Below are 22477 nucleotides of genomic sequence, written 5' to 3'. Positions count from 1 at the left end.
TATGGCCGATGCGCAGCGTCCCCAGCAGGATTTCTGTGTAACCAGGCCGTGACCGGATGCCACCCGGTTGGTCTTCCGAATTATACCGCGAACCACAAGCCCCACAACCCCCAAGTTCGGACCCATGGAGTTACTATGCATAGATTATAAATGATTCAGACAAAACGAAACGGTTCAGGTTGGTCAAAGATCGATTCAGTTTATTAGACTCACAAAAACGACAACCCCTACTCCTCTCGCTTACAGCAGAATGAGTAGGTGACCGTGGACACTAGTTTATAGAGTCATAGAGTTATACAGCACGGATAGAGGCCCTTCGGCCCATCGTGTCCGCGCCGGCCATCAAGCCCTGTCTAATCTAATCCCATATTCCAGCATTTGGTCCGTAGCCTTGTATGTTATGGCATTTCAAGTGCTCATCCAAATGCTTCTTGAATGTTGTGAGGGTTCCAGCCTCCACAACCCTTTCAGGCAGTGAGTTCCAGACTCCAACCACCCTCTGGGTGAAAAAGTTCTTTCTCAAATCCCCTCTAAACCTCCCGCCCTTTACCTTGAATCTATGCCCCCTAGGTATTGACCCTTCTACTAAGGGAAAAAGCTCCTTAGTATCCATCCTATCTATGCCCCTCATAATTTTGTACACCTCAATCATGTCCCCCCTCAGCCTCCTCTGCTCCAAGGAAAACAAACCCAATCTGCCCAGTCTCTCTTCATAGCTGAAGCGCTCCAGCCCTGGTAACATCCTGGTGAATCTCCTCTGCACCCTCTCCAAAGCTATCACATCCTTCCTGTAGTGTGGCGACCAGAACTGCACACAGTATTCCAGCTGTGGCCTAACCAGTGTTTTATACAGCTCCATCATAACCTCCTTGCTCTTATATTCTATGCCTCGGCTAATGAAGGCAAGTATCTCATATGCCTTTTTTACCACCTTATCCACCTGTTCCGCCGCCTTCAGGGATCTGTGTACTTGCACACCCAGATCCCTCTGACCCTCCGTCTTGCCTAGGGTCTTACCATTCATTGTGTATTCCCTTGCCTTGTTAGTCCCCCCAAAGTGCATCACCTCGCACTTTTCTGGGTTAAATTCCATTTGCCACTGTTCCGCCCATCTGACCAACCCATCTATATCGTCCTGCAGACTGAGACTACCCTCCTCGCTATTTACCACCCTACCAATTTTTGTATCATCCGCGAACTTACTGATCTTAGACTAAAATACCCACCCTGTTAGTTACGCCAAACCAACCCCTTCCCAGAATCTAAGCCTAGGTAATGGAAAAACCCTTCTAACTAAACCCCTAATAAGAACATAAGAAATAGGAGCAGGAGCAGGAGTAGGCCAATCGGCCCCTCGAGCCTGCTCCACCATTCAATAAGATCATGGCTGATCTGATCCAAACCTCAAATCTTCTATCACTCTCCATCCCACCTGAACCCATGTGATCTCCCGGGAGAGGCGAAAAACCAGATAAAAAACCCAATGGCCAATTTGGGAGAAAAAATCTGGGAAATTCCTCTCCGACCCATCTAGGCGATCAAAACTCTTCCAGGAGATCACTCTGTCCCTATATTTTCTACAGTACTTACCTTCTGTAAAGGCAATCTCCACCCCAGCCAGGAACAGGAATAAAACCATCTCCTGAAATCTAACACAGAATTAGAACACAAGAAGTAGGAACAGAACCAGGCTTCACGGCCCCTGGGCCTGCTCCACTACCCACAGGGCCATTTCCATTCCGAACCTAGACTCATGTCCAATTTCCTGCCCGCTCCCCGTAACCCTTAATTCCCTTTACTTCTAGGAAACTATCTATTTCTGTTTTAAATTTATTTAATGATGTAGCTTCCACAGCTTTCTGGGGCAGCAAATTCCACAAACCTACCACCCTCTGAGTGAAGAAGTTTCTCCTCATCTCAGTTTTGAATGAACAGCCCCTTATTTTAAGATTATGCCCCCTAGTTCTAGTTTCACCCATCATTGGGAACATCCTCACCGCATCCACCCGATCAAGCTCCTTCACAATCTTATATGTTTCAATAAGATCGCCTCTCATTCTTCTGAACTCCAATGAGTAGAGTCCCAATCTACTCAACCTCTCCTCATATGACCATCCCCTCATTCCCGGGATTAACCGAGTGAACCTTCTTTGTACTGGCTCGAGAGCAAGTATGTCTTTTCTTAAGTATGGACACCAAAACTGTATGCAGTATTCCAGGTGCGGTCTCACCAATACCTTGTATAACTGCAGCAATACCTCCCTGTTTTTATATTCTATCCCCCTAGCAATAAAAGCCAACATTCCATTGGCCTTCTTGATCACTTGCTGCACCTGCATACTAACTTTTTGAGTTTCCCTCTCCCGGTTTGGTCAGAACCCACACTTGGAAGCCTCCTCACACACACACACACGTGTTAGCCTGCGTCTTGGACACTTGCAGTTCCTCAGCAGCCAAACACGCGGGCGGTCCTGGGGATTTCTAGAGGTGTATGCTGGATATAATTACCAGTCCTTGTCGTTGACTCAGGCAGCCCCGGCTCCGTTCGACTCCAGAGACAAAACCGTGCCTAACAGAGGCATGCGATGAGGCCTAGAGAGTTACGTTCAGGCGGTACGGCGAGGCACTCACTTCGGGTGTTCCTGGAGAGTTGATGGACACGTGGTTACGTGGAGAACCCTGTTACAGATGGTAGAGAAAAGCAAGCCAGCAAGCAACACCCTGCATCCCCAAAGTTCAGCATGTTTATACTCTGTGCAATACACAAAACTTGCTGGGTGATTCCTGGTTACCATGTTCGCAGAGATGCTTTACCTGGTGATGTCACTATCTTGGATTGGTTATCTTGAAGAAAACAATGGTAGGCCATTACTGTAGATGAGCAGTTTTGAATGCTAACTGTGTTAAATTCTTGACTGCTCCTTCATTGAAAGAGTCCAGAGGTGTTACTGTTGGCCTGCAAACCTCATTGTCCATCCAGACATCCTGGCTCCATGGACAAAAGGTGGTTTTCCCCAAATCGCACAAGTTCAAATATGACATTGTGGCGGAGCCACCAAGGGTCTCAGAACAATTGGTAATAATCCCTTTAACTACAGTGTAGTGGAACGCGGACTGCACCTTTAAACTGTACTGTATTGTGTTTTCCTGCACTCCACATGATGACGTCATGACGTCGATCACGTGACCACCAGTGGCGCGAAGAATGCGATGACGTCATGCCGTCAGCTTCCAGAATCTTCCAGTAGTCGTCGAGTGCCCAGCAAGCTGTATAGACCTGTGTACCATTTCTCCTGTAGTTTCCCTGTTAACTTCGTTGTTCATTAAAACCTGTTGATTTGATTCATCGAGTCGAATACCTTATTCAGATAGGAACCTCTGTTCCTACATTGGTGACCCCAATCTCGTCGGACAACTTTCGTCGAGGATGAACACGAACACCATCGCCCTTAAACTGCCGCAGTTCTGGGAACAGCAGCCAGCAGCATGGTTTTTCCAGGCAGAAGCACAGTTCGCTCTCCGGGAGGTCACAGCGGATGCGAACCGTTATTATTACGTGGTTGCCGCTCTCGACAGTGCCACGGCCTCACGGGTCGTCAGCATCCTTGGAAGCCCACCGGAGGAGGGCAAGTACGAAGCGCTTAAAGCCCGTTTGCTACAGGTATTTGATCTTAATAAGTCGGAGCGGGCACGCAAGCTTATTTCCATGCCCGGCCTCGGGGACTCAAAACCATCAGAGCTGATGAGTCAAATGCTCACGCTGTTGGGTGCGGAACCCCAATGCTTTTTATTCCGTGAGCTTTTCCTCTGCCAGCTACCCGAACCGGTGCAGGCAGCCTTGGCCAACACTGCCATCACAGACGGTGCTGAACTCGCTGCAGAGGCAGACAAGATATTTACTGTTACTCAGCAATGTTGTGCAGCCACGAGGCGCTTTTCCCCCACGCGAGCGAAGCCCAGCCCTCCCCCAGCAGGATGGTGCGCGTACCACGCCCGTTTTGGCGCCAAAGCTCGATGCTGTCGGCCTCCTTGCAGTTTCCCTCAAGAAAAAAAAAACTCCAACAAGCCCGCGTCCTACCGGACGGACGACAAGGTCTAAAAAGCACAGCAAGTTAGCTATGGGGGCGGGCTCAGCGGGCAAACTCATTTACGTTACAGATTCCGGAAAGCCCTGCAGCGGGTAGTCAAAACTGCCCAACGTATTACCGGCACCCGACTACCGACCATAGAACATATATATCAGAAACGCTGCCTACGGAGGGCACGGTCCATCATCAAAGACCCTACCCACCCCAGCCACAGTCTGTTCGCCCTCCTACCATCTGGAAGACGCTACAGATGCATTCGCACCCGTACGACCAGATTTAGGAACAGCTTCTTTCCCAGGCCTGTCAGCCTACTGAACTCCACAAATAAACACTAAAGCCTGCACATCTGCCAATGCACTTTATTATGGTCATATTTATGCTAATATATATGTACAAATGTATGTTGAAATGTTTAAGTGTCCTAATCCAAATTGTACACTCTCGGGAGCCGCAAGCCTACATTTCGTTGTACTGCACTTGTGCACTAACAATGACAATAAAAGTTGATTTGATTTGATTTGATTCCGTTACGGGCCGACGATTCCTGTGCGACACTGGTTCCCAGTGCAGCATCCTCCCTGCTTCAAAGCTGGACCTACTATCCGGCAGCCAGGGGCCTTCCCTCGTGGCAGTAAATGGCGCTGCCATGCGCACATTCGGGAAACGGACGGTAAACTTAACCTTCGCCGGTCAGCGTTTTGTCTGCGACTTCATTACAGCTAAGGTCTCACAGGCCATCCTGGGTGCCGATTTTTTCTGTGCAAACAGTCTGCTGGTCGACGTCCAACACTGCCGACTCATTAATGCGTCCACTTTCCACGCAGTGCCCTGCCACCGCAGCACCGCCATGTCCTGGTCAGTGGCCTGTGCGGTTCCATCACAAGACGGGTTTACGCGCCTGCTCGGCGAATTCCCAGAGCTCACCAGGCCTACCTTTTCGGCTGCAAGCACACGACACGGGGTGGAGCACCATACCTCCACGACCGGAGCACCCGTTTACGCGCGGGCGCGGCGATTAGAAGCCGGCAAGCTGGCAGCCGCAAAGGCTGAGTTCCAGACCATGGAGCACCTCGGGATCATCCGGCGTTCGGACAGCTCTTGGTCCTCCCCACTGCATATAGTACCTAAACCAGGTGGCGGATGGCGACCGTGCAGGGATTAAAGACGCTTAAACGACGTCACGACACCGGACAGGTATCCTATTCCCCACATCCAAGATTTTTCGGCACATCTGGCTGGCAACGCTATATTTCCTAAAGTGGATCTCGTTCGTGGATATCATCAAGTTCCGGTGCACCCTCCAGACATCCCCAAAACGGCAGTCATCACTCCGTTCGGCCTTTTCGAGTTCCTCCGCATGCCATTCGGTCTAAAAAACGCAGCGCAAGCATTCCAGCGGTTGATGGACTCTCTTACGGGACCTGCCCTTCATTTTTGTATATTTGGACGACATCCTAATAGCCAGCAAGGATACGACGGCTCACATGGCCCATTTACGTACACTTTTTGCCCGACTCAGCCAACACGGCCTTATTGTCAATCCGGCTAAATGCACATTTGGAGTATCCAGCATTGATTTCCTGGGACACAGGATTACCCCAGAAGGCGCCGTCCCGCGAGCCACCAAGGTAGAGGCAGTTACCACATTCCCGCGGCCTCACATGGTCAAACCCTTACAAGAGTTCTTGGGGATGGTAAATTTTTATCATCGTTTTGTCCCCAAGGTGGCCCGGTTAATGCAACCTCTGTACGAAGCACTAAAAGGGAAGTCGGGCAAGGATGTTCTCGCTTGGACACCGCAAATGGACCAGGCATTCCGCGATACCAAGGCAGCGTTGGCGGATGCAACTATGCTAGCACACCCACTCCCGGGCGCGACTGTTGCCCTCACTACGGACGCCTCCGACTACGCCATCGGAGCGGTTCAATAGCAGTGGGTCGACGGGGGTTGGCAGCCGTTAGCCTTTTTCAGCCGCCAACTGCGCAAGAATGAGCGAAAGTATAGCACTTTTGACAGAGAGTTGCTAGCCCTGTTTTTGGCCATCCGGCATTTCCGTTTCCTGCTAGAAGGCCGTCCATTCACTGCATTCGTGGACCACAAGCCGCTCACCTTTGCCATGGCCAAAATGGCAGAACCTTGGTCAGCTCGGCAGCAGCGCCACCTCACGTTTATATCCGAATTCACAACGGATTTGCGGCACGTGTCAGGCAAGGATAATCTCGTGGCAGATTGCCTTTCCCGGGTTCCAGTCCAGGCAGTCCACCTGGGTATCGATTTCGTCGGACTGGCAGAGGATCAACTGGCAGACCCAGAGGTACAAGCGTTTAGGACCACGCCTTCCAGTTGGCAGGTTGCAGACGTGCCATTTCAAGCGGCAGGAACCACGCTCTTGTGCGACACATCCATGGGAGTGCCCCGGTCCATTGTGCCGGTCGAATGGCGCAAGAAGGTATTCCAGGCAATCCACGGGTTATCTCACCCGGGGATGCGGGCTTCTCAACGGCTACTGTCCCGCAAATTCGTTTGGAAAGGCATGCATTTGGACGTCCGGGACTGGACAAACAATTGCGTCGATTGCCAAAAATCCAAAGTCAACCGTCACGTCAAGGCTCTGGTGGCCAACTTCCCGGTGCCTGAGCGCCGTTTCGACCACGTTCACGTGGATTTAGTAGGTCCCCTTCCTGGGTCGCGTGGATTCACACACCTCCTGATGGTGGTAGACCGGACCACCAGGTGGCCAGAGGCGATTCCCTTGGCCGCTACCACCACAGCAGACGTCGCCAGGGCATTTCTTTCGTCGTGGGTGGCTCGGTTCGGGGTGCCATCGGACATCTCCTCGGACCGCGGTCCGCAATTCACATCGGAGCTGTGGAACGCAGTGGCACAAGGCCTGGGAACCAAGCTGCACCGTACCACCGCGTACCATCTGCAGGCGAATGGCCTGTGCGAAAGGTTCCATCGGTCTCTCAAAGCGTCCCTCCGTGCCAGCTTGAGGGGACCCAACTGGGTGGACAGGCTCCCATGGGTGTTGCTAGGCCTCCGGACAGCACCAAAGGAGGATCTTCAGTCTTCATCGGCTGAGCTGGTTTATGGCCAGACACTCAGAGTACCAGGTGACTTTCTCCCTCCACACACCGAACCATGGTCTGCAGCTCAACAGCTCCTACTTCATCAGGAGGCGGCTAGGAATTTCCTGCCCATCCCAACCTCGCACCATGACCTGCAGAGGCCTCACGTCCCGGCGGAGCTCATGAGTTCGGACTATGTCTTTATTCGACAAGACGGTCACAGAGACCCACTCAAGCCACTGTATACCGGACCTTTTCGTGTCATCGCACCAGGGGAAAAAAATTTTCACAGTCGAAGTCGGTGGAAAGTCTGATACCGTCTCTATCGACCAGCTCAAACCAGCCCACCTGGATTGGAGTGAGCCTGTCGTGGCTGCCCAACCGCCTCGCCGCGGCCGACCGCCGTTAGCCGCCAGACCAGCCGTGCACCAGCCCACAGTCGAACAGCCCGATTCGGCCTCTGACGCGACTACACCTCTGACTACCGTTTCTGCCTCGCCCGAGACGCCTCTTCTGCCTCAATCCGGCACTGGTCCTTCCACTAATACCCTGTTTCCGCTGCCTGAATTTCGTCGCCATTCGGCCAGGATCATTAAGCCTCCTACTCGGTTGACAATGTCCATTAAAGTGGATTCTGGGGGGCGCCTGTGGCGGAGCCACCAAGGGTCTCAGAACAATTGGTAATAATCCCTTTAACTAGTGTAGTGCAACCGCGGACTGCACCTTTAAATTGTACTGTATTGTGTTTTCCTGCACTCCACGCGATGACGTCATGACGTCGATGACGTGACCACCAGTGGCGCAAAGAATGCGATGACGTCATGCCGTCAGCTTCCAGAATCTTCCAGTAGTCGTCGAGTGCCCAGCAAGCTGTATAGACCTGTGTACCATTTCTCCTGTAGTTTCCCTGTTAACTTCGTTGTTCATTAAAACCTGTTGCTTTGACTCATCGAGTCGAATACCTTATTCAGATAGGAACCTCCGTTCCTACAACATCAGCATTGAGATAGGTCCCATGGCAACCCAAAAGACAGACAGTTCCTGCTATCTTCACAGAAACCAACAGGCAATCCCTTTTAAAGTCCAAAAGTCCAAACTCCATTTTTAAAACGCAGCCCACGTGCGTCTCCATTTTAAAAGGGTACATATCCATTTTAAAAGTCCAAAAATCCTTCAGGCGCATGCACCCACTGATGCTGGTACCGGCCAAACCCTACAAGTCTGCCTCCGCTTCCCTGGGAAAACTATACTGTTCTTGGGGCCTAGACATGGGATCCCCGTCTACTCTAACCTCTACCCCAGTCACCCGTCCGCAGTCGTGCTTGTGGGTGGCGAAAGCATCTACATTGTTCCGCACCTCTGCCTGGTACTGGAGCAGGGTGTTACTGACCAAAACCTCTAGGTCGTAACTACCCCGGGGCTTCATGCTGCAGACACTCCCTCATCCCCCCCTTGTCTCTGGGTATTACCACTACCTCATCCACCTTATCGAAACCCACCGCTCCACACAAGCAATGGTTTCTAAAATCTACAATGATCCTGTGGGCCAACATGAAGTCGGACCCAAGGACTCCCCACCCGGGTTGATCCCATTTCATGAGAACGCACTCCCATTTAGTGGTGAGGGAACCGAGTTTAATGGTAAGGGGAGTAGACCTTGCTCCCGCCTGCTCATCCCTGGTGAACCCCATCAAACTGAAGGGGACTTTACTGGACCAGGGTGAATTGGCCGGGTCCTTGGAATGGATCACCGTGCTCGAGGCTCCGGTGTCCACCAGGTACTTCCCCGTGACCATTTCCACCTCCATCCACACACAGGGCCTGCCCCGCTCATCATAGATGAGCGGGCACAGGTACTCAGGCTGAGCGCGCTCTAGTCAGGGTGACGGGGGACCCACTGGAGCGCTCGGTATGACCTTGCTGACTGCAGCATCAAGTCTACCGGTGTCCTTGCCCATCACTGTACGGAGGGCAGCCACTAAGACCTCGTATCCTGACTGCTATCTAGTCTCCCTCATGTTTGGGGACTTCTTCCCGGGAGGCCCTCCTCGGCCGGGTACCCCTTTCTGGGTTGGACACTCCCGCCTCCTATGCCCCATCTGTCCACACTGAAAACAAGCTTTTGACTCGCTCGTGTGGGGCCCTTCCTGACGCCATTCCTTCTTTTCCCCCTTACCGGCCTTCATCTCACTGACCCTACCCCTCTGCTTCGCCTCCTCCCCACCCAGGGACTTGAAAGCCATGGTGAGCTTTCTAAGCACCCCGGCCTCAGTGTTAGTGAGGTCCTCGGCATCGAACCAGGCGTCCGCCTTGTCTCGAATACCTGGGAGGCTTTTCGCAACCAGGGTCCTTAGCCAGTGATTACGGACCTCCCCTAGCAGTTGCGCTCGGTCCGGTATACCCACCGTGGCCTTAGTGTAGACGGGCCAGAGCCCGTCGGCAAACACAACCGGCGCTTCTCCGGGCATCTGCAGGGTATTCTCAACTAGGGAAAATGGGCTCCCCTGTGTATGGCCCATGGCTCATAGGATTTCCTCCTTGAACCCCACTATAGTGCTTCGTCCCGCCTTAGAGGCGGCGGACAGGCTTTGGTATAGTGTCCCTTCTAGGGAGAATAAAAGTAACTTATGCGTTTCCGCATCGTTACACTCATTTAAACCCCCTATCTGTTCTACCTTAGCGAAATGGACTGTGGGGTCCCCTTTGATGCTAAGTTTTTTCAGCTCCTCCACCATCGTTTGGAGCTGAGTTGTTGTGAACGGGACCACGTAGTCGTTTTGGAGTGGGCCCTCGTCACCATTGGGTGCCACGGACCATACCTCCACTGCTGCAATGGGCACATGGGTCCCGGTTGCTCCCTGCCCACTGACGGAGCTACTTCCTCCTGTACTTCGGGTGTATCCCGGCCCGGAGTCCCTCCTCCATGTCCCATACCCCTTCCACTGTGCATGTGTGCACAGTCCCGGGGTACACCATGTTCCTTGCAAGTTTCAGCTCAGTCAACCCCTGCACTCAGAGTAAGCTGCGAGAGCAGTAGGGCCCAGTGAGCAATGCGGGCACTGCTCACTGTCCAGTCCTTAATCCGTCCATCCAAAAGCATCTGGGTTGGCGTGTGATGCGTTAGGACTAGCGGGGAGGATCCCGTGAAGAGCTGCGAGCGCTTCACGGCCCAATGTGTGGCTAAAAGGTGCCTTTCACAATTGGAGTACCCTCTCTCCACATCGGTAAGCACCCTGGAGTACGCCACAGGTCTCAGCTTGCTGTGTCATTCCTGGAGCAACACCGAGCTCAAGCTGTCCCCGCTGGCTGCTACTTCTAGAGAGAACTCTTCCCCCTGGTTAATCGCACCCAACGCAGGTGCCGTTTGGAGGTCCCTTTTTAGCTGAGTGAATGCGGCCTGGCAATTGGAATCCCACTCCCATTCGACTCCCTTGCAGTGGAGCCGAAGTAAAGGGGCTGCTGTGGCTGCATATCCCTTGATGAAATCCCGGCAGTACCCTGTGAGCCCCAGAAAAGACCTCACCCCTGACACCATCTTGAGGGCTGGGAGCTCCTTTACTGCCTTTCGTCGGGCATCATCGATCGCCCTTTCCCCTGCTCGGCGGTCAGCCCGAGAAATTTTACTTCCATCTGACCCACTTGCGCCTTCTTTGGGTTGACTTTGAAACCCGCATCCCTGAGTAACTTCAATAGCTCGCTCAGCAGTGGCCCGTGCTCCTCCTTATCACTAAAGAGGAGAATGTCATCCACATACTGAACGAGCTGCTGGGGCTGGCTAAAATTCTTCAGAGCATTAGCCTTGCTCTGGTGGAAGATGGAGGGGCTGTTATGAAACCCCTGCGAAAGACACGTCCAAGTATACTGTTGGCCCTTAAATGTAAAGGCAAACTTATACTGGTCTTCCCGTCGAAGGGGAATCGGCCAGAACCCACTTGAAACATTCAGCACCGAGAACGTGGTCGCGGTGGCTGGAATATTTCCAATTAGGTCCGCTACAGCCACGACTGTGGGCGCGCAGGCTGGGATATTATTGTTGAGGACCCGATAGTCCACTGTGGCTCTCCATGACCAGTCAGGTTTCTTGACCGGCCAAAGGGGAGAGTTTACATGGGCAGCAATCAGCCTCAACACACCCTACTTTACCAGGGAACCCAGTGCCGTCTCCAACGGGGAGCGGCTCACAGGTTGCGGGATTTATGACCAGACTGCTCAGGTAGAGAAGGCCATAAAACTCCCCAGCACCATGTGCACTCAGCACGCCGAACTGGCGGCCGTGGCCTACGTGGTGACCCACCCCGAAGAGTTCTCCCCTCCATACACCATTTGCTCGGATTCAATGTTCACGTGCAACTCTTGCACTGAATATTTGGCAATCTGGGCAAGACGAGGGTTTAAATCCGCCGACGGGAGACCCCTGGTCACAGCATGGTTGCTCCACAAAATCTTACAGGCCACTAAGAGGGGATTATTACATCCACAAGGTAAAGGCCCATTCTAAGACAGAACCCATGGGGAGGGGAACCAGAGGGCAGATGAATTAGCAAAGAAAGGAGCTAGAGAGGGAACCCTGTGGGGTCCGGGGAAAGCGATCCCAGTAGCACCCATCCGGGACAGGGGAGGCACACCAGGGATCGCTCTAGCCCCGGACCTTAAACAGGCACAGGCACAGGACCCCATTCTCAAGGCCGCCCTGCTAGGTAGGGAGAAGGGGGAGGCAATAGAAGGTCCCTTTGGTGCTGCTGACATTAGCGTTAAGGACGGGATGTTGTTTAAGGTGGACTGGTGGGTGGTCCCAGTACAGCATCGGGAGAACTTTCTCCAGCTAGCTCACAGGGGCCCCGGGGCGGGACACCTGGGACCAGAGATCACTTGGCAGCGGGTAAAAGAGGCAGGGTGGTGGCCGCAGCTAAGGGAGGATGTAAGGTGTTTCTGCACACATTGTTTAGTGTGCGCAGCTAACAACCCCGACCCTCAGCGCAGGAAGGCTCCTTTGGGACACACCAGGAGGGTAGAGGGACCATGGCGATCGGTGCAGATCGATTTTATTAGGCCCCTACCTACCATCAAATCCGGGAATAAGTATTGCTTAGTCCTGGTCGATGTGTTCTCCAAGTGGATGGAAGCTTTTCCTTGCTGGGCAGCTACAGCCCTGGCCACTGCTCACATACTGGTCAAGGAAGTGTTCTCAAGGTGGGGGCTGCCCCAGGTAGTGGAATCCGACCAGGGGAGCCATTCTACGGAGCAGGTTATGCAGACGACCCTCAAGCTCTTGGGGATATAAGGGAAGTGGCATGTGGCTCACAACCCCTAGTCATCGGGGATTGTGGAGCACATGAACCGGATCCTGAAGGAACAGTTGAGGAAGGAGGTGGGCCAACTCCCAAAGTCATGGGACGAGGCCCTGCCTGTGATCCTCATGAGGGTCCAGGCCAGTCCTTCCAGGAGCACAGGGTATTCCCCATACGAGGTAATGACCGGGAGGACCATGCATACCCCATCCCACGTGTTGGTGCCGGTCCTCACCGCATCTCAGCTCCAGGAGGTCGACCGGGATAGGTTCGTTCAGAACTTGTACACAACCTTAAAACAGGTCTACAGGCAGGCAGCCCACATCACCAGAACAAATTGTTGTTAGAGCCTCAGCACACACACGAATGGGAGGTAGGGGATCAGGTCATGGTCCGTAACTATTCTCGGGTAAGGGTGTTTGAGCCTTTATACATGGGACCATACGCGATTGTGGACAAAGCCAGTCCTATGGTCTATGCCATAAAACTCCCTAGGCGCACAAAGTGGTTCCACATCAATCAGTGCAAGCTGTTTTAAGCCCGAGGAGGGAACCACGCGGGCCGTGCGCCACAAGGGTACAATTATGAGCACGATTGAGACAAGTCTCCCTCCCTGGATGTGGGATGAGGGTGACCCGCTACCGGATGATCCGGTAGCAGGGGTCGTAAGAAGGGGCAGTAGAGTCCGGGGGCGCCACCTTACTCACCCTCAGTCAGCCGCAAGAGGCACCGGATGTAGGTCGTGGGGCTCTCGTGGGCTGGGGCCAGTAGACCCTGCTTTGTACATTTTCCATTCTTTAAGGTTGCGTTTGTGGGTGTTTTGTTTGTTGTATGTTTTGTTTTGTGAACCTTCAGATCTGTGGAGGAAAAACACCCTCTCAGGGCAGAATTGTTTGGCTGTTTGTTTTGCAGGTTTTTTTTTAAAAAGGGAAGGAAGATGAACGTGTTCTCAGTGACAGTACTTGTGGGAATCTTCAGACTGTGCAGCTTGGAGGGGACACAGAGGAATCCCTCCTCTACGGCAGCACAGGAGGGAAAGGACCCACCCTGGCGCAAGGGGGTAGGAATGGGGTTGCTGATGGTGTGGCGGCCTATTTCCAGAAGGAAAATGTCTGGGGTGGCTGGGGTCCAACTCAACCTGGTTCACCAGCAGCGAGGGGTTCACCTACAGGGAGGCGTCCCTACCCTGCCCTGAGCTGCAAGTTACGGCCACACAGGTGAGGGTGACCAAGGGAAGGCGAGTGTGCTTGCGGTGCGAGGGACACATACCCCTGGAGCGAGGGCGGTGGCTGAGGAAATTGAGCTATGTTAAAGGCAATCGGTCTGCGGACTGGGAACGGCTAGGCAATGAATTGTACCGCAAGATCACGGGTAGGGAGGGAGGCGTTGTAGTGTGCTGGCATAGGTGGTGGAGAGAGGAGGAAGGCCTCTACATATGTATGTGGGGTTCAGAAAGAATCTGCCCGACCGGCGTGTCAATCGCGTTCTTGAGGCGATGGCAGGATTCTGGGGCTGGGATGAGCTGGGAACGGAGTATGGACTCCTGCGTCATCCCAGACCCCCCCAATACTATAAACGCCACTGAGCTGCTAGTGCGCGAAGTAAAGCCTCCTCCCACAGCCGTCGCAGTGCCAGAGGTGGAAGATAGATGCCCCACAACCCCTGGGCCTAGAAATGGTTTAGTATTAGTCCCTACCGGTAAAGGTCTTATACCACGATGTACACTACTCGCTTCAGTGATTTTAAACCTGACCCAGGTACAAATGCCACGGTGGTGTCCGACGGAAACAGAGCGGTTGTATGAAGTATTGCTCAAGGAAATGTTAAAAAAGTTTTATAAATTGAGTTACGGTGGGGTGGATGCTGTGGGGAAAAACGACTTACCTGTTCCCTTGTATTATGAATGTGGTCACAAATTACTCGGAGACAGGTTTTTCTGTCTCCACCTTGTAACGAGTTTTAAAGATTTGGGGACATTGTACTTTCAGGGAACTGTGTCGCTGTCCAAGTTTTGGGAACAGTTTGTTTTAGTTTAGGAAACTCCCGGGTAGCTAGGTTTGGTTTGGTCTGAAGACATACCGGGGCCTCCATACACACACCGGTTCTGTGATAATTCTGCCTAGGGTTTGGCCAGTACCAACATCAGTGGGTGCATGTGCCTGAAGGATTTTTGGACTTTTAAAATGGGTATGTACCCTTTTAAAATGGAGACACACGTGGGCTGCATTTTAAAAATGGAGTTTGGACTTTAAAAGGGACTGGCTGTTGGTTTCTGTGATGATAGTCTGTCTTTTGGGTTGCGATGGGACCTGTCTCAATGCTGACGTCATGAAAGGCAGTAGCCTTTTTATATTTGAACTTGTGCGATTTGGGGAAAACCACCTTTTGTCCATGGAGTCAGAATATCTGGATGGACAATGAGGTTTGCAGGCCAAAAGTAACACCTCTGGACTCTTTCAATGAAGGAGCAGTCAAGAATTTAACAAAGTTAGCATTCAAAACTGCTCAGCTACAGTAATGGCCTACCATTGTTTTCTTCAAGATAACCAATCCAAGATAGTGACATCACCAGGTAAACCAACTATCGTGCAAACAGATCAACGGAGGATGCAATCACAACTGCTCTACACTCGGCACTGAATCACTTAGATGGTAAGGAGACCTACAGCAGAATGCTGTTCATAGACTACAGCTCAGCATTCAACACACTCGTCCCCAACAAGCTGGCCACCAAACTCCAAACTCTTGGCCTGAACACTTCCCTCTGCAACTGGACCCTGGACCTCCTAACAAACAGACCCCAGTCTGTCAAATTAGGTAACCACACCTCCCCCCCCGACCCTGAACACGGGGGCCCCACAAGGATGTGTGCTGAGCCCCCTCCTCTACTCCCTCTTCACCCACGACTGTGTGGCTGTTCATGGTTCCAACACCATCATCAAGTTTGCGGATGATACCACGGTAGTAGGCCAGATCACCAACAACGAGTCAGCCTACAGGGAGGAGGTCCAGCATCTCGTGAAGTGGTGCGCCGATAACAACCTGGCCCTTAACATCAAGAAAACCAAATAAATCATTGTGGACTTCAGGAAGTCTAAAGGTGGAAGTCACACCCCCATCCACGTCACTGGGGCTGTGGTGGAAAGGGTGGACAGCTTTAAGTTCCTCGGAGTCCACATCACGGAAAACCTCTCCTGGTCCCTCAATACCTCCTCTCTGGTGAAGGCGGCCCAGCAGCGCCTATATTTCCTAAGGAGGCTGAAGGGATACCGCTGCACAATAGAGAGCATCCTGACAAACTGTATCACAGTATGGTATGGCAGCACAGCTGTAGCTACTATGACCGGAAAGCCCTGCAGCGTGTAGTCAAAACTGCCCAACGCATTACCAGCACCCGGCTACCAACCATAGAGCACATATACCAGAAACGCTGTTTACGGAGGTCACGGTCCATCATCAAAGACCCTACCCACCCCAGCCTGTTCGCCCTCCTGCCATCTGGGAGACGCTACAGATGCATTCGCACCCGTACCACCAGATTTAGGAACAGCTTCTTTCCCAGGGCTGTCATCCTACTGAACTCCACACAAACTCTAAAGCCTGCACATCTGCCAATGCACTTTATTATGGTTATGTTTATATATTACAAGCCAAATGTATGTTGAATGTTTAAATGTCTTAATCTAAATGTACACTCTCGGGAGCTGCAAGCCTACATTTCGTTGTACTGCACTTGTGCACTAACAATGACAATAAAAGTTGATTTGAAGCATCTCTGCAAACATGGTAACCAGGAATCGCCCAGCAAGTTGTGTGTTTTGCACGGGGTACAAACATGCTGAACTTTGGGGATGTAGGGTGTTGCTTGCTTTTCTTTACCATCTGTAACGGGGTTCTCCGCGTAACCACGTGTCCGTCAACTCTGAAGGAACGCCCGGTGAATGCCTCATCGTACCGCCTGAACGTAACTCTGGGCCTCATCGCATGCCTGTGTTAGGCACGGTTTTGTCTTTGGAGTCGAACGAAGCCGGGACCGCGTGAATCAACGACAAGGGCTGGTAATTATATCCGGCATACACCGCTAGAAATCCCCAGGACTGCCCACATGTTTGGCTGCTGAGGAACTGCAAGTGTCCAAGATGCAGACTAGCACATGTGTGTGTGCATGAGGAGGCTTCCAAGTGTGGGTTCTGACCAAACCGGGAGAGGGGTTTAGTTAGAAGAGTTTTTCCATTATCTAGGCTTAGATTCTGGGAAGGGGTTGGTTCGGCGTAACTAACAGGGTGGGTATTTTAGTCTAAGGTTATAAACTAGTGTCCACGGTCACCTACTCATTCTGCCGTAAGCGAGAGGAGTAGGGGTTGTCGTTTGAGAGTGTAATAAAAGGAATCTATCTTTGACCAACCTGAACAGTTTCATTTTGTCTGAATCATTTATAATCTATCCATAATAACTCCTTGGGTCCGAACTTGGTGGTTGTGGTTCGCGGTATAATTTGGAAGGCCAACCGGGTGGCATCCGGTCACAGCCGGGTTACACAGTAATCCCGCTGGGGACGCTGCGCATCGGGCACAGGAGTAGACCTATCTGGCTTTTGTCTCTCTCTCTCTGGGATTACCAGCTAATCGACGGGCTGGACAGGGACTATTGGCGTAAGCTCCCGCTGTCCAAGGGAAACAACCCAAACCGGGGCGTTTTTGTGGCACGGGTCAACTCAAGGGAGAGTCATAGAAACATGGGGCACGCAAAAACACCCTACAAGGTGGATGAGATGAGTGGTCTTATTTGGAACTATAAGCCTCTCCGCCCAGCGGATAGAAGTCCAACATGCCTGACAGGATGCATCAGCCAGGCTCAGTGGTCAGGAGACCTGGGAACAAGTTCGAGGGCAGGGGGGGGGGGGGGGGGGTGGGGAGCGGCAGATAGTCTAGGTCCTTATTGCCCAAAATCACTGACAAAAGCATCTTCCAGTTTCTCTGTCAATTATTTTACCCACAGTATATGTCACATGTAACCAAGGGAAGACAATTTACTCGGTGTTTTGTACAAGTTTATTGTGACATTTTAGTGAACAAGAACGTACATGTAATGACACTGTTAGACTAACCAGTCGAGCAGGACTGTATGTTTGATTATTGCTGCCTCAACCTCCAGTACACCAATAAATCTGGCTGACCCACAGGCCATCAGACAGAGTACGCTGACAGAGAATCCAGCATTACTCCTAAACCTTAGAGAATTCAAACATTGTAACCAGATACATACCAAAATGTTTGGCTGTTCTAAACAGCATCTGAAATTCAAAATTTTGAAACACATGAAAGTAGCACTGTAACAGTCTCCAATATTTTGGCAGTATAAAAGCTTCCCAACTCAACACCTAAATGGGTCACCAGTACTCCAATCAGCATGAAAGTACAGAATGTCCAGAGAAAATACACATTCTCAAATTCTTCACCCCCTTCAGGTAAACTGCCTGAACATTGACTGGAAACAGCTTCCATAATTGTCATTTCTCTTCTTCCCCCCCTCCCCCCCACCCCCATCAAACTCCATTTTCCCCTCAATCAATATTTAGCCAAAACAAGTATACAGCAAGGAACATTTTACACTTTATTTTTTCCACTAAAATTAGAAGACAAAGGAAAATCTGAATTAGCATTGGAAGAGTCTGGTGACAGAGGAAATGTAAACAAGTATGTGCCTTTTTCTTGTTTGTGTCTCATAACAGGACCTGGCACCAAATGGAGAGGTTGGCTTTCTAAGTCAACATGTACCACACATACACATGCATTGGGATAAAATGCTGACCATGTCACACATTAAAAGCTTCGATATAAAACACAGTACTTTATTTGTTGGGTGGGAAGACTGTATAAATGGCGGTGTTATTTCTCTCTGTTATCCCATTTTACAAAGTTTATTTGGAGAGTGCAATCAAAGTATGACACTTTACTTTGAGGCAGATGGCCAACTCTAAGTGCATCTTCACCTGTTTAAGACTATTCAAGTACAAAAATGGTGAAAACTACAACACATATGTTCCCAGTTCTTGTTAGCACACTAGTTTACAATTCTGTGCCAATCTGAAAATAAACACAGGCAAGAGTCATTGGCTGTGGGAACCTCCTCTGCTCATGACTATGACTCAGGTACTCTTGCGATAGCAAGCAACCTTGTCGGATTCACAGTACATTAACGTGCTGTATCAGAAGTTGCTACAAGAGTTGGCAGATGTATGTGACTTCATAATATGGCGAGGAACTGATTAAACTAGGTCAAGGAATGCCCTGTTCATAAGGCCCCATTTTGCAACAGGTCCATTTACAAAATGCTTTTTCAGTAGCTAGACAATTCGCTAATTAAACAAAAAGGATAGCTTTAGTGTCAAGCTAAAGTATTTCAAGAACCCATACAGCCCTATACATATGCAACTGCATGTAAAAGCATAAGTTTGTGGAGTCCTATAGAGATGTTACACATTAAATTTTTTTATTGCATTTTACTGTACATGCATTTGATTTGTGGAGTCATTCCCATTCGTGAGGCACCGATCTAATCACCCAGACTGCAGCCCAAGGGCACACAATCCATTTCTTGCAGGGACAGACCCATGCTACTTATGGCACATACCTTAAATGCTAGATGTCTGACACAGCAACACTTTTTTTCCAACAACGACTAAAATATATGAGAGTCAGGATGCCAATCCACATCTCCGACTCCACTGTGGCAACCACCACCCGTCAATCATCCAAACCTGCGCACTCCTGCTGGTCTCGCTTTACTGCCCCAAATATTGGAGCCCTGCACTGCGAGGTACCCAACCTGCTTTTGCCCCCTCTGAATTTTGCAGGCCTACAGGTTTGGAAAGGGCTGTTCTTAGCATTGCTGGCTCGCTGGTTAATAAATCCTAAAATCAGAACACCAAGATCTGTTAGAATTGGCAACTTGAGAAATATGCAGATTAATGGAAACATGGATTTAAACTGTGCAGACCTCCCCCACCACAGGCTGCATGTTACAATCTACAAAGGCCCAGAAGGCAAAAGCTTGGAGACCCTGCTGTGCTGGTATGCGCATCCCACCTAACCAAAAAGAATGAATTTAGACAGCACTTTTTGTAGTGATTCAAACATAGGACCTCTGAATGAGATTCCAGCTCCTCCCAATTACAGGTGCCAGGGCCATGCAATACAATTCAACAACCAACCGACAGGCAAGAATTAGCATAAACTACACAGCACCCGAGATTTAAACGGAATGCAACAGTATGTTGTGAAGTGCTGGCAGGATTTAAAGATGTAATACACCCTATTCTTCTGCTAAACACGACAATCACCCAGTCAGGCAGCATCTTATTTGAAGCACCTGGCTTCTAAATAACATTAGTTTGTTGAACACATCCGAACAGTCTGCAGGCAATTAGTTCTGAAACAAACAGTGAGCCACAAAGCACTCTCAGGCAGACTCACCACCGCTGATCACAAAAAAAGTCACCAATTAAAAGCACGTGCACTGAGCCAAGTCTGAAGTGCTGGCAAGGAATTTGAAAGCAAATCTGAAAGTAATGACAATGATTTCTGGTTGAGTAGTAGGAGAGGCCACTTTAAAGGACACTGATGTTTCTGTACTGACCGATATCAGCATTCACTCTGACAATGAGCGGGCTGGGTAGACGAAACACTGCAACTGATCATCCCAACAACTCTTCAGGAAGCTGGCTAGAGGGATCGGTCAACATATTTTTTTTTTTTTTTTTTTTTTTTTTTTTTGAGGGCTTTCTGCTCTACAACTCAAAGGAAAGCACTATAGTGGGGAAAAATACCCATGCCCAATCCAATAACCACACTTCAATTTTAATGTACCTTGCGATGAATCTAGTGTGATCAGAAACATTCAGATTGCAGTTTTTAATGTATTTCAGTTAGAGAGTCTATGTACAGGCTCATAATATGGAGGGTTTGAGGGTGAAATAATTAAAGCTGTCTAGTGCACAGACCTGGTGCCAGGAGTATATGTCGTTTCCTTACAGTGAGTGAAGGGTCAGATCAAATGGGGACAGTGAAATGAAGACATTATGACAGTGCTGTTGCCCATTATAGTACAGTCTAGCCGTGTACACATCAGCACCATTTCAAAACAAGAGCTACATTATAAAAACATTTTACTGATTGAAGGTTAAATAAAGTAATTTAAAACAATACACTGGAGAACAAGTCAGTGGATTAGTCATCCCCAAAGATTATCTGACTAAACAGACTTGTTGCTCTTCAGTTATTAAAAAAAATCCTATCAAATTCAATGCATATGTAAAGAACTGATATTTTCTTAATTTTCAAACCACCCATTTGCAGATCTAAAAAAAACCCAGCAATTTTGTGAGAAGACAGCACAAATACTGCAGTTCCCTCAAGCCAATTACAGAACGCCACCATCTCCCTCTTTTCCTCGATTATGGCATGCCACCCCTCCTACCGTCCGCCAAAAAGTAAATGAGATTATACAAGGGAAATGTAAATGGAAATGCCAAGTATCAGGACTCAGTCACATGGGGCTGCACCATTAAAAGACAAGAGCATGACAAACGGTGGTCTGCCAAGTAGAATCATGGGCCAAGAGTCTCCACACCACAGCCAAGTACAGAGCATAAGCCTCTCAGCAAAGTAGCAGCAAGTCCATTAACAGATCAGGCGAGAAAAGGTAATCGAACTGGACTTTAAACCGTTGTACTTTTGAGGACTATTTCTGTTCCGGGTCATGATGAAGGACTAGGTTTGCAGAATGCAACACTGAGGAGATAGCAACTGTTTCATACCTACAGTAACCTGGTCCGTGGCCAGAAAGCACGAAATATCAAGGTCCGAAGACCAAGGCAGCAGGTCCTCAGTACTGTACACCACCACAGTCTAAGAAAAAGCTCTAACCTGCCTCTCGTGACAGAAATTAGGCACAAGCAGCTCACCAATGGAGTTTTCAACCACCAATTTTGACACCCTGCATCTACTTTCAGTATACTATGGATCAGCAGCAACACCGCATACATTTCCCCACCCCATGTATATTAAACCAGCTGGTAGTATTTAATAGAATTGGTTATAGTTCCTTTATAAATCAAACCTTTCCCAATAATAGTGGCTTTTATACCCTTAACCAGTGTTGCAAATACTTTATACCAAGTACTAGAAAGCTACAACTTCATAAAAGGTACATAGGTACAAAATTAACATAATGGGAAATGAGAACAATGCAAGCTTATTACAATATATAAAAAAAGAGAAACTACATTAAAAAAATGGCAGAAATAAGGGTACAATGGTTACAATACTGCATCGTGAACGAAGCACTGAAATCAGCTGCCAACACTGGCTACCATTTTCTCCACACTCCAAATCATCCTCCACCTCTGCTTCAAGGAGGTGGAACTCTTCAATATTTGCCTGTAACAGATTGTGATAAAGGAGAACATTTTAGAAATAGTGTACATCATGAATGTCTACTGGCCAGGAGTGATCTTATAACTAGACCCCATATTTGGTCCCCTCTTAAACTTAGCTTGTGGTACTGAAGCTTGCAGACTTGGAAGATGACAGATTAAATTCTGGGTCCATGCTGAAACATAGGAACAGGTGGTGGTCACCAAGCCCTCATCACTGCCAGCTGCGCCTTCAACAGCCTCGGCCCTCTGGAATTCCATCGCCACCTTCCTTGAAGGCCCTCCTCAAAATCCACCTCTGAGAACATTGTGGTCATCCCTCAGAACTCTGTCTCAGTATCTTATTTTCTTCCTTGCACATCTGTGAATTGCCTTGAGCAGTTTACAACCAGGATTAGTGCCTTGTCTTTGTTCAGATTTTGTTCTTTTACCGTTGTGGTCTGTTTGTTGGAAGTTCCCCCCCAAAAGGTATTTAAAGCATGATTTTATAAAGAAGGAACCTTGGCTCCACTGGTCCAGGTTTAATGTAGGAACCTTGGCTCCACTGACCCAGGTTTTTTTTCTGGAAACCAGACTGAGGTAATATTCTCTCTTGT

The 22477-nt window shown here is 49.8% G+C and overlaps 2 protein-coding genes and 1 long non-coding RNA gene across 9 annotated transcripts in view; all 3 read right to left on the bottom strand.

Annotated features, from left to right (window-relative positions):
- The window catches only part of thap4 (THAP domain containing 4), a 410225-nt gene that overhangs the window by 162361 nt on the left and 225387 nt on the right, over positions 1-22477 (bottom strand). The window lies entirely within an intron of this gene.
- Positions 174-14062, bottom strand: LOC147116102 (uncharacterized). The gene is made up of 2 exons (XR_015078747.1): positions 13153-14062; positions 174-2642 (listed from the first exon to the last, which is right to left on the bottom strand). It is a non-coding gene; the product is annotated as an uncharacterized LOC147116102 (long non-coding RNA).
- The window catches only part of LOC147116101 (septin-2), a 105838-nt gene continuing 100843 nt past the window's right edge, over positions 17483-22477 (bottom strand). For 5 of the 7 annotated variants that reach the window (XM_085990829.1, XM_085990832.1, XM_085990834.1 and 2 more), the window contains one exon: positions 17483-21885. In XM_085990829.1, coding sequence (XP_085846955.1) covers positions 21733-21885 — 153 coding nt within the window. In that variant the 3' untranslated portion in view covers positions 17483-21732. The remainder of the gene's footprint in view (positions 21886-22477) is intronic. The other 2 variants (XM_085990831.1, XM_085990833.1) reach the window with 1 other exon arrangement.

The sequence above is a fragment of the Somniosus microcephalus genome, chromosome 6 (genome assembly GCF_052327205.1).
Source record: "Somniosus microcephalus isolate GS21.2 chromosome 6, FLI_Smic_1.0, whole genome shotgun sequence".
NCBI lineage: Eukaryota > Metazoa > Chordata > Chondrichthyes > Squaliformes > Somniosidae > Somniosus > Somniosus microcephalus.
This window is presented reverse-complemented; position numbering and strand designations above follow the sequence as displayed.